We start from the raw sequence: 15,062 nt of genomic DNA on the forward strand, positions 1-15,062 counted from the left end.
TCACATATGTTCTTCCTGTTGCCCCGGGACGTGTCAGTATTTGTGAACATGCACCACTCTCTCCTGTAGCTAGAAAGAGAGAGAGCGAGAACCCTCTAATCTGTGATGTCACTGGGATGTAGAGTCTGGAGCTGCTCCAGAGACAATGAATGGGTCTCTGACTTTATGAGGTCATAAAATGTTTGTGTGAGGTCTTACACCAAAATGTGTCGTCTTTATTTGTGTGTAAGAGCTCAGGCAACATGTTATGACCTTGTAAAATCAGAGCCCCGTTGATTGTCTATGGAGCAGCCACAGATTATACATCCCAGTGACATCATCGTGATCCTATACCAACATGTATGAAATGATAGAAAACAGACTTTCTTGTGAATCATTTTAGGGGGAAATGTCTACTTTTTGCACATCAACCACATAATAGTTTTACTGTCCTGTCTACAAGGACGTTAGGAATGTACTTTTTTTCATAAAATATCCTCCATTCATGTTGGATTTTCTAGCGCAGGACAAATATGAAAGATGACAGAATTGTGCTTCAGAAAGATAACTTTATTTTGTAGCAGATTTAATTAGCCATGTTCGGGAGAGGAGGCAGAGCGCTTTGTTTAAGACCAAGCTGTATAATAATCTGTAATTATCTAACGAAATTAAATGTAATGAAATAGCGGAAACACTGCAACAGTATTTCTGGTGTCTTATGAACCCACGAGGGTCGGGCACTTTGTGTGCATGACACGGAAATAAAAGGATCAGTCATCGCAGTTAATTTCAGTGGAATTCACCTTTAAAAAGCGCCCCCAGTGAGGGGCCTGGTGTTCTTCCCGGCAGCGTAGGAAGGTGGTTGAAGTGGAGGTGGCTGGCGGCGGTACGTGTTTGGGCCTGCCCTGTCCTGACAAGAACCTTCAACCCTGAACATGAAAGGCTCTGACTGAGGCTCCCCTGCTCCTCTCTCTGCTTGTCTCACGCCCCGTGTTCCACAGAGAGAGAGAGTGGCAGACGGACCCAGCTGTTCCTTCACCTCCCCGTTCATTTCACACTGTAATCTCTGGACCGATGTCTTCCGCAGGGTTTTCTCTACCGGCTCCGACACTCGGGTACCGTGAGGTTCAATTCACAAACCCCCCTCCCCACAATGGACTGCTTTGTTTTAAGGATGGAACAGGGTTTAAGGCCTAAGGGAACAGGACAGGGTTTAAGGCCTAAGGGGACGGGACAGAGTTAAAGGCCTGAGGGGACGGGACCCAAGTGTCCTGTTGCTAAGTGACCAGATTGACACATTAACAGTGAAAGTGAACGTGAGCCTCTAAATGGGTGAACAACGCGGTGATAATGTTCACTTTACCAAACGCTGCTGCTCAACATTGATCTGTGGAAACGGGTGTAGCCTTGTGTAAATGAACATCATTAAAACCACTAAACCGTGAAGATTAAGCCTTCGACCAACTAAATGAATGATCAATGGGCATTCATCGATAGAACCCAAAGAGAACAACACAATGTTCTATCAGAGTTGAAGAATCATCAGCAGTAGAGCCAGTAGCAAATGGGGAAAACTACTGTCAATTCTATCATATTTATAACTGTCGAGTGCATGTTCGACTTCACTGTCAATTCTATCATATTTATAACTGTCGAGTGCATGTTCGACTTCACTGTCAATTCTATCATATTTATAACTGTCGAGTGCATGTTCGACTTCACTGTCAATTCTATCATATTTATAACTGTCGAGTGCATGTTCGACTTCACTGTCAATTCTATCATATTTATAACTGTCGAGTGCATGTTCGACTTCACTGTCAATTCTATCATATTTATAACTGTCGAGTGCATGTTCGACTTCACTGTCAATTCTATCATATTTATAACTGTCGAGTGCATGTTCGACTTCACTGTCAATTCTATCATATTTATAACTGTCGAGTGCATGTTCGACTTCACTGTCAATTCTATCATATATATAACTGTCGACTCCATGTTCGACTTCACTGTCAATTCAATCATATTTGTAACCGTCGCGTTGAGTGCATCATGTTTGACTTTGCAATGACATGATTGAGCTCATGATTATAATAATAATAAATTACATTAGTACACCTTTCAGTGGTTTTGAGTCAGCAGCACCTAATCGATCACAATGTTCTAACTAGCTAACTAACTAGCTCTTTATCCTCCCCATCCCACCATACCAGTCTATACTGTGATTGGAAGCACTCATGGAACGTCTCTTGTACAAATCACTCTGTAAGAGAAGTAAACGTTGTCTCCCCATGCTGGATAACTTCCCACGTCTGGGCCACGGCCTGTTCTCCTCTTACTATTCTAGCACTGCAACAGGAAGTACACTCGGGCCAATTTAGTCTAGCACTGCAACAGGAAGTACACTCGGGCCAATTTAGAACACTTGTGTTGTCAAATTTTCAAAAGGTCTACATTGTCCCTCAAGTTGATCCATCCAAGTGGCTCCAGAGCAGCCGTTCAGACGGCCCTCGGAAACATTTCTGCTAGTTGTTATGGTGTAAATGCATGCGTTATATTCGGTCCGGTACCAATACAGTTTTAAACCAACCTGAAACATCACATTTTAAGACGGTAAAACTGCACCCCCTGGACTAAGCTGTCAAGTTAAGAACTTACTAGGCTACTGGTTGCACGGCGACTAGGCATCTCGTGTGACCGATCGTATGTGATCCCTCTGCGTTGTGTTAAGTTTCGATGCCCCGAGGGAGTTTCGAACCCGGGTCGGCCGCACCACGGGCGACATCACGACCGCTATACCAAGAGGTGAATTCACTGCTTGGTAACGTGTCTATGTGTCTTTTTTTAAGGGGGAATGAGTTTAACGGCTTACTGCCACAGTCACTTCACAACACAGTCCACCGTGACTGTGGATATTACTCACGGTCACGGACTTCCGTTACACTCGCGTATCATCGCAGTTGCGTTAGCTAGCGATTTCAGTGATTGCCATTTTTGCAAGATGGAAAGAAAACAGTTGAAACAGTTTTCGATGTGCAGGCAAGATGGAGGAGCCAATGGGCGGCCCTCGATCCAATGTTGTCATCAAAACTTTGAGAACCCCTGATCTAGAGACACCATACCAGAAGCTCTTTCTGAAAAGTAAACCCTGAATAATCCAAGAACCATTTCCCCTTAAACTCAGAAGGACGGGGACAGACGACTTGTCCTGTGATACGTCCTCTCATGTCAGGCTTGCAAAGAGGATCTTTTCCAATGCATTTGCCTGCAAGGAGTTGCGTTCTTGGGAGAGCAGATGAAAAGTAACAATCACAAGGCATTGATGGATATACGCCCCTGAGGCTAATCATTATCCAACAGCAAATATGACATCTGGCAGAGAGAGAGATATCATTATCTCTGGAGGTATTACAGCCTGGATGTTTCATCATCAGTTATTCAAGAAATAACATATTTGTATCCAAACCCAAGGGACTTCCCTGAATCGGCCTCACGCAAAATACAAAGGATCTGAGTAACTCTTGAACATGTACAGGAGTGCAAACACAAAGGTGCGGCCGGGTAGCGCAGCGGACTAAGCGTCTGTCTACCACCGCAGAGACACTGGTATCGAATCCAGCTGTCAGCGGTGCCTCCGGCTTGGCCGGTCGTCATACTGACACAATTGGCGGTGTCAGCGGGAGGGAAGCCGGCGGGGTGGTAATCTGGTTGTTGTAAACAGCGACTCCTACAGGTCGGTCAGGGCGCCTGCACAGCGAGGAAGGGATCTGGGTGAGGTAGTGTGCCCTCCCCACGCGTTACACTCACCCAATGAGAGTCCTCGCTGCTAGGTGAAAAGAGGCTGCTGGCTGTTTCCTATGTATCGGAGCGAGGAAGCATGTGATAGACTTCGGGCTCCCTAGACCGGCAAGTAGGGGGCAAATGCGCGCAACGACCAGGAAGGGGAGGGGGGGAATTGGCATAACGACTCAATTGGGATGGGAGGAAAATACAAGAAAAATAGGAGGAGAAAAGGTGGATAAAAAAAAAGGAGTGCAAACACAAGGGCCTTCCATCATCGCGGTGTACAGGACTTGTCAATGTCTTTCTAGAAACAACCTCTGTGCAGAAGGGTGGAAATTAAAAACATGTAAATGAAAGAGCAACGGTACCGATCCTAAAAGCAACACTAATGTAACTCCTTGGGAACAGTAAACAGGGAGGTTTGGCTCCTTTCATCTGCGACATGTCTGCACGGGCAGGGTCTCTGTGACAAGGACATTGTTGCTGAGATTCCACAGACCGGCCCGGGAAGAATAAAAGCCCCCAGTGACCCCGTAAAGTAAAGGACTGTTTACAGTGTTAATTTGAAGGGCAAGATGAGTGGTTGTTGTCACTGCGATGTGCAAATGACAGATGTAACTTGACTGAACATGCACTGCCTTGTCTTTGCTGTCGTGCAGCAGTCTCGATTCTGACTCAAAAGACCAAATACATTGTTGTTTCATTGGTGTTGACACTTCATGGTCTGTTTCTGTTCTAAGACACGTCTGAGACTGTTAGTGTGGTCCTTTCAAAGGCTATTATTATATACATTAATATATTTATATTTACCATATATATCCATATCTCTGAATATACCTGCATATAATCATTCTATATAACTACTTATACACTCTGTATGATAGCATGTGCAATAATGCTGTATATACCGTATATTTATTTATTCTTACCATATATATACAGTATCTACCTACATCTGTCTGTATATACCTGCATATAATCCTTTTTACATTATGTCTGTATATATCCCTTACCTCTTACTAGTTACGCTGCTGGCTCGTATGACTTATACCATAGTGTATTTATACCTGCATCACTGTACATATTAATACTACAACTGTGTATGTTGTGAAGGGCCAGATTAAACCGAATATATATATTTATTATATATATTTAATTGTATTTGTATATTCTCTAATATTCCTTGATATCCCTTGTATATTCCTTGTACAATATGCATTGAATATCCATTCTAGCCTACTGAACATCCCATAATAGTCTCCATTCTACTATTGGTCGAGACCTTGGTGCCAGGCTGCCATACCCCCCAGACCCAGTTCAAACGTACCGCTCAACATGTACGAACAAGTCCTAGTTCCGCGTAGGAATCTGGCTACCGCACCACTAATGGGACTATTTGTTCATAGTGCGTATATATACTGCGCTACTAAAGTAGGACTTCCTTTTCAGTCCAGTTTCTTACCCTCCAATAGAGTCACAGACGTAAAGCCTCCCCGCGACGCCACGTGTGGGAGTAAGGCCAAGTTCGGCCTACCATCGGTATTGAGACATCGTGTATATTAATATTTGAATAGTCATATTTGGCACTATATCGTCGAGTTGGACGTAGTCTATTAAGCTAATAATAGTCTGTTAATATATAGTGCTTCGTGCGGTGAGAATACTACCGTAGTCAGTACCCCATCGTTTCGGGCAGAGAACTGGCTGCTTATCCAGGATGATCGACCCCATGTGAGATTGCACCCGAGGAGCCCCAGAGCCGACGAGCGAGTGGACCTGTATACCGGATTATTCTACCGACGACAGCCCGCCTTCCCAGGCACGGATTATGCTTTGTATACGTTGATTATTCCATGGATAAAGACCCCCGACACTGCCGTGTGTTGGAACCCCCCCCCCCCTGGAGAGGACGCAAGGTGAGGAGACGCTCTGCAAGACGAGGTCGCTTCACGTCTCTCCCCCGTGGACCGGAGAGAGCCGGCTCACAGAGAGTCCACCTGCTTTCATCTGTGGTCCAAGGATCGCCGGCGCATTGAACGGCACTACAGTGGGTTCACCTGGGATACCCTTGGCCGGATGAGGCAGCCGGACTCTACCCCCCCCCCCCTTCCTACTCCTGTCGGCTTACAAGCGACCGGATTAACCCCCCCCCCTAGTGTGTCCAGTCTATAATCATTAAAGTATCATTGCTGTTATTCCTTAACTATTCCAGGTTGTATATGTACCACCTGCGCCTTCAGAGATTGGACATTCTCTATTGATATACCGACGAATACTCTTGCCATAAAAGTGCATACTAATTCCCATTCATAAATGTGATTGATTTGATTAAGTGCTTGCTCTACACACCATCGCTGTGTAGAAATAAAGACCTATTTCTAATTCGTACATTTGTGTTGGATCCGTTTCATCTACGTGACAGTGTTCATCATAATATATTTATGCCGAGTACTGGGTGGCCGAATATTAAGTACAAAGGTAGTGGTAGTAAGTATCATATCTAGTAATACAGTCAGGGAATTGTACCCCTCAGTTACAATTGGTCCTTCGAGCCGGAGGGTAATTAGTGTAATATTAATATAGTGTTATTAATATTGAAATGGCCTATGATGAACACTCCACGAAACGATCCTCCTAACCAACGCCCGCAGCGCGAACGACGGCTCCCTCAGTACTTAGAGGCTTACGCTGTCAGTCAACAACCTAGTCTTCTACTAACAGTAAACGCGGTAAAACTAGAAAGTAAAAGTATGTCTAACCCCAACGCCCAGACTACCCCGACCATAGAAGCCCCTACGGGTTCTAATGTAACTGACCAAGTTCACGGTGGGGACCAGTGGGAACCAGACATGACTTCACACCCCGCCAGTACTGAAGAAGTAGTCCCCGATGAGTCCCGGGAGGAATACAACGCTACCGAGAGAGAACTCGGCACGGAAGAAGACGGGGAGAGCACCGTGGAGATAGAGCTCCAAGGCTCCGCAAGGAGTACCCCGAGGGAAGGCTCCCCTATACAACCGCCTTCTCCCAGCGAGGCAGAGAGGACCCTACAGCAGGCCTTCCTCATCAGCCTGAACGCCGCTGCTGAACGCGACCGACTGCAGATCCAGCAGCGGAGCGAAGAAGAGCATATACGTCTAGAAATAAGACGCATTCAGAGGGAAGAGAATGTGGCCCGAGACCGAGCAGACAGCCAGCGAGCAGCTGCTGGCGCTCTACGGGACGCAGCGCGCGACAGACAGCAAGCGCAACTAATAGAACAGCTGATCAGACGGACAACACCCTCTCCCTCCGCCAGAGGCTCCAGGAACTCGTCTAGACACACCTCCAGGGCGGCATCCCCTAGCCGAGTAAACAACCCTGAACTTGACCAACAGACGAGGTCTATACCCCCCACAGACCACCTCCCCCCACCGGTCCAAGCGAGACCTAGCAACCGGGAAGGAGCAGCATATCCTGTGGAGAGGCTAAACCAGAGACTACAAGCACTGGATGACCTAACTGAAGACGAAGAGGAAGAGGAGGAGAACCACGCCCGACGACAGCACAGTACTCTACCGGACCAGGAGGTCCGGTACAGCCCAGGCTATACTCCCGCGGAGCTGCGCTACAGACCCCCGACTCTATACACGGGTGAGCACGACGCACGACCCGCACCGAGGAACAGCACCTGGACAAGCGGGCCATGGTACACTGCCGGTACCAGCCCATACCAAGGAGCGGGAGGAGACTCGCCTAGGAGGCCTCTTCCCCAACGCTCGCCGATGTATCCACAGTCAGCGTCATACATTGGCACGCCTATGGTACCCGACTTCACCCAAGAGAACCGGGCCCAGTATACAGAACTCCGCATGTGTCTGGAGACCATGTTGGTGGATGTATTGGATGAACGCCATAAATACGCCATCCTACTGAAGCACTTAAAGGTACCCCGCGCACATAATATAGCGCTCGCCTACGCGACTTCCACCACCCCATACACAGCAGCGCTGGTAGCATTGGACCAGAGGTATGGGCGCATATGGGATTACGTGATCCAGGAGATCCGACACATCGACCGCTTACCCCCAGCAATAGACAATCGAGCACTGGACGACCTGTCCATCAGAGTGCAGTCCCTGGTAGGGATGTTGGGAGCGCAGAGAGAGAAGGGGAGGCATGAACTTTACGCCAACTCAAATGTGGAAAGGATCTTGGAGAAGCTGCCGCCCGCTCGACAGGAGCGTTTTAGGCGGCAGAGAGACCACCGAGACCCGAATGGCCCCGAACCGAACCTCCTCGATCTAGCAGACTTCCTGGCGAGAGAAGTCAGCAGCCTACGGCTAGATACATTCGGACGGAGCACCCCTGGCTCCAGAGAAGGAACCAGACGACTAAATGATGGAAGAAGATCGGTGACTGTGATGCACCAATCGGAGTCAGTACCGAGCAGCAGGAGCCACAGTACCCCCTCCAGAACGGAGAAGTGGAAGATAGTGTGCCCCTACTGTGAGAAAGAACACTGGCTAGCGCAATGTGACTCCTTCCCCAAGCTGAACGCGGAGGAAGCAAGTCAATGGATAAAGTCCAACAAGCGCTGTTTTCGCTGTGCGCGCTCACACATGGCAGCCGAATGCCGCTTAAAGAAAAGGTGCACCAAGTGCGATGGAGCCCATCTGGACATACTTCACGACAGTAACAGACGGCGCCCTTCACCCGCACCATCCAGCAGCAAAGCGAGCGTCATGTACATCGATCCCGCCAGCAGCAGTTGGGGAAGCAATTGGGGAAGATGACGACAGCCTTCACGAGGCCTTCCCTGTAAGTAGCAAGAGATGGTGCAAGACCAACTTGTGAAACGAATGTCGCCAACTAAACGTCGAGCTGGCAGGCCAAGGTACGGTGGAGCGTCCTACTCAGGACGGGCGGTCATACCGGCCGTCGAAAACCGCGGCCTACCAGTGCTCCAACTCAATGTCGAGGGCCTCACCAGCGCCAAACTCGAGATCGTACGTCACCTGGCTGATTCCAATGGGGCAGCGGTGGTGCTCCTGCAGGAGACACACTGCACAAACGATAACATCCTCAAGATGCCTGGTTTCCATCTAGCCGGGTCCATCCACAACAAGCAACATGGTGTGGCAACCTTCGTGAGGACTGAACTAAGCTGGTCAGCCAGTAGCCAATCCCCACCAGGCTCCAACATCGAGTGGCTGGTTACTAAAATCCAGGAAACTTCAGTCATCAACGTATATAAGCCCCCACCATCAGAGCTGGCTGCTACGTCCCTCCCGTCCATAACTGCACCCGCCATCTACGCTGGTGACTTCAACTGTCAACACACAGACTGGGGTTACAACTACACAACACCTAACGGAGAGGCGCTCAGCGAATGGGCCTCCAACATCGATGCTCTGCTGTTGTACGACCCCAAGGAGCCGCCAAGCTTCTTCTCTGCACGCTGGAACACCTCTACCAACCCAGACCTGGCCTTTGCCGTATGCTGGAGCAATGACCCGAAACCAGAAAGACGCGTCCTAGACAGGTTTCCCGACTCACACCACCGACCATCCATCATTAAAGTCCCATCACTGGTGCAACCGGTATTAGGGAAGCCTGTCAAAAGATGGAACTTTCGAAAGGCCAACTGGGAGGTATTTGCTCAGGAGACGGAAACGAGGTCAGCTGGTCTGCCAGACCCAGATGCAGCCGATGTGGACGCCGCCTATGAGGCCTACTGTGGGGTCCTCCTGGGTGCGGCAAAGAAGACCATCCCACGCGGCTACAACAGGAACTACATCCCTGGTTGGGACGAGGAGTGCAGCCGCCTCCTGTGCGACCACCAGAGCGCTGGCTCCAGGGAAGAGGTGGATGCGACTGCAGCGGCACTGCTCCAGAGACTGGACACCACGCGTAGAGACAGATGGACTGAAGTAGTTGAATCAATTGACTTTACCCATTCTAGTCGGAAGGCGTGGCAAACGATCAACCAGCTTACAGGCAGATGTACAAAGCCCCCAAGCTGCCCAGTCACTGCAGATGCCATCGCCTCCGAGCTCCTGAAGAACGGTCGTTACCCAGACGCAGACAAAGATGTTACCCGCCTGATAACACAGGAGCTGTCTTCCCTCTCCAAGGTGGCCAGTGTAGATTCTAACCTCTCAGGAGAGTTCACAGCAGATGAACTTGATGAGGCCATGAGTAAGCTCAAGACGGGCAAATCTCCAGGCCGTGACAACATCCACCCGGAGTTTATCACCCACCAGAGCACAACAACATCTGACTGGCTCTGTGCATTCTTCTCTGCATGCTATCAGAGGTGCAAGATCCCCAAGACCTGGCGTCGTGCTTCTGTAATTGCCCTGCCAAAGCCAAACAAACCTGCGGAAGACCCCAAGGCATATCGACCCATCTCGCTGCTCTGTGTTCCATTTAAGATATTGGAAAGAATGATCCATAGCCGCATTGAGCCAGTAATTGACACACAGCTCCCACAGGAACAGGCCGGTTTCCGACGTGGTAGATCAACAGTGGACCAGGTAACACTACTGTCTCAAGACATCGAGGACAGCTTCCAGGCTAATGAGAAAGCAGGGGTAGTGTACCTGGACCTGACTGCCGCGTACGATACTGTCTGGCACCGTGGACTCCACCTGAAGCTGATGAAGATGGTACCTGATCGGCATATGGTGAAGTTTATCATGGAGATGTTGTCTAACCGCAGTTTTGTCCTACACACCAGCGATGGCCAGCGCAGCAGGCTCAGAAGACTGAGGAACGGTGTCCCACAGGGGTCAGTCCTTTCTCCGATGCTGTTTAATATTTACATCTACGATCTCCCAGTCACAGCATCCAGAAAGTACGGCTATGCGGACGATCTTGCCATCATGCTGAGAAAACCCACATGGAAGGCACTGGAGGATGGTCTTAACCAAGACATGGACATCCTAGTAGCCTATCTACAAAAGTGGCGCCTACAGCTCAGCACCAGCAAGACCGTTACAGCAGCATACCATCTCTGCAACAGAGACGCCAAGAGGGAACTGGAGGTATATGCTGACCACAAGCGTCTGGAGTCCCAGCAAGCCCCTAAATACCTTGGCGTGCGTCTGGATCGGACACTGTCCTTCAAACAACACCTCGAAGATGTCAGGGCAAAGACAACATCAAGGGTTGCGCTGATCCGACGCCTCGCAGGTACAACCTGGGGAGCCACTGCCAAGACCCTTCGGATATCCACCCAAGCCCTGGTCTTCTCGGCAGCGGAGTACTGTGCCCCAGTCTGGAGCAGAAGCCCACACGTTAAAAAAGTTGATGCGGCTACTAACAACGCCCTCCGGATCATCAGTGGATGCCTGAAGGCTACACCCGTCTTCCTGCTGCCAGTCCTTGCAGGAATCGCACCAGCTGGCCTACGACGAGAGGCTGCCACTCTCGCCCTAGCAAGGAAGGCAGTGAAGCATGACTGGCACATCCTACACAACACCACAACAACAACAGCACCTATGAGCAGACTCAAGTCCCGCCACCCCTACAACAAGGTGGCACAAGAGATGCTCCGTTCCACCACTGAGGACCTATCCAGAAATGGATGGCTGGCGGCAGCCTGGAAGAGAGAGTGGGAGAGTGCTGGGCCAACCCGTATCCACCACTACATCTGGGATCCAGGAGATGGCGCCACAGGAGACGATCTTCCACGCCGGCAATGGGTTCTGCTGAACCGTTTAAGATCTGGGGTTGGTCGCTTTAAAGCATCATTAAAGAAGTGGGGCCTGGCAGACAGCGCTGCATGTGAGTGTGGAGACCCTGAGCAGACTGTTGACCACATCCTGACCATCTGCCCCCTATACAAACCACCCTCGGAAGCCAGCCTCTTTGATGTGGGACCAGAGTTAAGGGCATGGCTACAAGATACAGAGTTGGACCTCTGACGTTACACGAAAGAAGAAGTCCTAGTTCCGCGTAGGAATCTGGCTACCGCACCACTAATGGGACTATTTGTTCATAGTGCGTATATATACTGCGCTACTAAAGTAGGACTTCCTTTTCAGTCCAGTTTCTTACCCTCCAATAGAGTCACAGACGTAAAGCCTCCCCGCGACGCCACGTGTGGGAGTAAGGCCAAGTTCGGCCTACCATCGGTATTGAGACATCGTGTATATTAATATTTGAATAGTCATATTTGGCACTATATCGTCGAGTTGGACGTAGTCTATTAAGCTAATAATAGTCTGTTAATATATAGTGCTTCGTGCGGTGAGAATACTACCGTAGTCAGTACCCCATCGTTTCGGGCAGAGAACTGGCTGCTTATCCAGGATGATCGACCCCATGTGAGATTGCACCCGAGGAGCCCCAGAGCCGACGAGCGAGTGGACCTGTATACCGGATTATTCTACCGACGACAGCCCGCCTTCCCAGGCACGGATTATGCTTTGTATACGTTGATTATTCCATGGATAAAGACCCCCGACACTGCCGTGTGTTGGAACCCCCCCCCCCTGGAGAGGACGCAAGGTGAGGAGACGCTCTGCAAGACGAGGTCGCTTCACGTCTCTCCCCCGTGGACCGGAGAGAGCCGGCTCACAGAGAGTCCACCTGCTTTCATCTGTGGTCCAAGGATCGCCGGCGCATTGAACGGCACTACAGTGGGTTCACCTGGGATACCCTTGGCCGGATGAGGCAGCCGGACTCTACCCCCCCCCCCCTTCCTACTCCTGTCGGCTTACAAGCGACCGGATTAACCCCCCCCCCCTAGTGTGTCCAGTCTATAATCATTAAAGTATCATTGCTGTTATTCCTTAACTATTCCAGGTCGTATATGTACCACCTGCGCCTTCAGAGATTGGACATTCTCTATTGATATACCGACGAATACTCTTGCCATAAAAGTGCATACTAATTCCCATTCATAAATGTGATTGATTTGATTAAGTGCTTGCTCTACACACCATCGCTGTGTAGAAATAAAGACCTATTTCTAATTCGTACATTTGTGTTGGATCCGTTTCATCTACGTGACAGTGTTCATCATAATATATTTATGTCGAGTACTGGGTGGCCGAATATTAAGTACAAAGGTAGTGGTAGTAAGTATCATATCTAGTAATACAGTCAGGGAATTGTACCCCTCAGTTACAGTGTACATACATCTGATTAGCACTCAGTATTACTAATTTATATATTTTATACCCAGTTTTATCACCTGTACATTGTATATTACTATTGCATTTTACTGTTACATTTGGACTCTGGTTGGATGCCAAACTTCTTTTTGTTGTACATGTGCTGTATGATGACAATACATTTTAATCTAATCTATGCATTACATTATGTTTTAATAGTACTAGAGACTGCCTCTCTACCCCTTATCTTTGAATAAAGGAACAATTTAAAAATGAGTCATGGTACAATATTCATATGCTCCATTATCCCCGGGATGAAGCCCTTGGTAAACAAATTACTTTAAATATAGAAGATGTGTCCCAGTCATCAAAGCAATTATGCAACCTATAATATTTAGATGGATGTATAGGGGGAAAACACGTCTTCTGAGTTTATAATTCACTATAAATAAACAAATAAAAAAATAATTTGCTCCTCAGGACTCTCGTCGTGATTGCTGTTGTTCTTCCAGAATGTTGCGGGCATCATAGCATATCCGATGCCTATTTCTAATGCCAAATGTAAGAAGTGAATAAGATGGGTATAATACCCATCTTATTCACTTCTTACATTTTTTTTTAATTTAGCATATTATTAATAGGCTAATAGCAATCTGTTAAGTAAAATAGGAAGGAAGTCTGGTATTTGTATAGTAATACTAATACTATCTTACGGTATATTGAGTTCCAATTAGCAATCAGTTATCGTCGTATAGCCTACTGTAAAGACAACGTTGACACTTGATGTAGGCTGCTTCACCAAGGTCCTCTTTCAAAACGAATATCATCAAAGCTTTTCATATCATACTAATAAGTTATTTTATGAACCATGCCTACATGCCTAGATGAGAACTATCAATTACATCTGAATGATATTCGGTATCGTATGTAAGCAGACACAGATAAAACACAGCTCCGCCATATCACAGTATGAAGAGAGAAGCATCATCCCATTATTATTATTACGACTTGTTTAGTCAATTTACATTTTAGTTTCAAAGGTGCTAAAATAAGCTGTTAATTAAAATAAGTGTTATATTATAGCTCTACATTCCAACAGCCATCATCACTGATGTTTGGTCAGTCCCTCCGCTCTGCAGTAAAAACAAAATACATGTTCTGGGATGAGATCCTGTTCCCACTTTATCCAGAGAACCCTATATTTTACTTGTTTCAAGAAATCTTGCCAAGCCAAATAAGCGTACTGCCCTGGCAGATTATTACTGACAAAACACTCTATAACAGTGATGGGTGTCGGAATGTAGAGCTATTGTTTTAACATACAGAGTCTGTAGACCACAACACCACACTAAAATAAACACTGTTACAGCTCCTTTAAGTGCAGGAGGGCTGCTTACTTAGTATTTAAATGTGAGTTTAACAGAAGAAAGTAAGATACATCCAAAGGCATAAAAAAAATCACAATCTAAAGCAAAACATAAAGGCTGCAAGATTGTGAGGGAAAGGTGACTTTTGTTGTTTTGTTCGCCGTGAAAAAGTTGCATTCTTCTTACCTCCTGCAGCCAGCTCGAGCAGCAGCGACCACCAGAGCAGAGCGACGAGCAGCAGCCTCTTCACGACAGACTCCATGTTATTATTGTATCTGCAGAAACACTTCCAGACCGCAGCCCGACTAGTTACATATTTACACACTCGTTGGGTCACGTATTCATTCGACCACTTCATTCAGATGTTTTAGCCTTCCCCCCTCTCTCTCTCTCTCTCTCTCTCTCTCTCTCTCTCCTCTCTCTCCTCTCTCTCTCTCTCTCTCTCTCTCTCTCTCTCTCTCTCTCTCTCTCTCTCTCTCTCTCTCTCTCTCTCTCTCTCTCTCTCTCTCTCTCTCTCTCTCTCTCTCTCTCTCTCTCTCTCTCTCTCTCTCTCCCCCCCCCCCCCACTTTGCGTAGTTCGGCTCTGGGTGCTGCAACCACCAACCTTTCCGTAAACTCCGCCTTGTTCTGCCTTGTGTGTGTGTGCGTGTGCATGTGTGTGTGTGTTTGTCTGTCTGTGTGCATGTATTTGTGCACAATACTCAGTGTCTGTGTGTACAGTTAAACATGTATATTCCCATGTGTGTGTGCGCGTGTGTATATATAAATATAGGCCCATATATGCCTGTGGACATGGCTCATATCATACTGCCTTGTTCTCTGTGTGTGT

The 15,062-nt window shown here is 47.9% G+C and overlaps 1 protein-coding gene across 2 annotated transcripts in view; it reads right to left on the minus strand.

The window, feature by feature from the left end:
• The window catches only part of cspg4ba (chondroitin sulfate proteoglycan 4ba), a 97,610-nt gene extending 83,048 nt beyond the window's left edge, over positions 1 to 14,562 (minus strand). For both annotated transcript variants that reach the window (XM_084307513.1, XM_084307512.1), the window contains exon 1: positions 14,420 to 14,562. In XM_084307513.1, the coding sequence (XP_084163639.1) occupies positions 14,420 to 14,495 (76 nt within the window). In that variant the 5' untranslated portion in view covers positions 14,496 to 14,562. The remainder of the gene's footprint in view (positions 1 to 14,419) is intronic.
• Between the last annotated feature and the right edge of the window lie 500 nt (positions 14,563 to 15,062).

This window comes from Notolepis coatsorum, assembly GCF_963971535.1.
Source record: "Notolepis coatsorum genome assembly, chromosome: 2".
Classification (NCBI taxonomy): Eukaryota; Metazoa; Chordata; class Actinopteri; order Aulopiformes; family Paralepididae; genus Notolepis; species Notolepis coatsorum.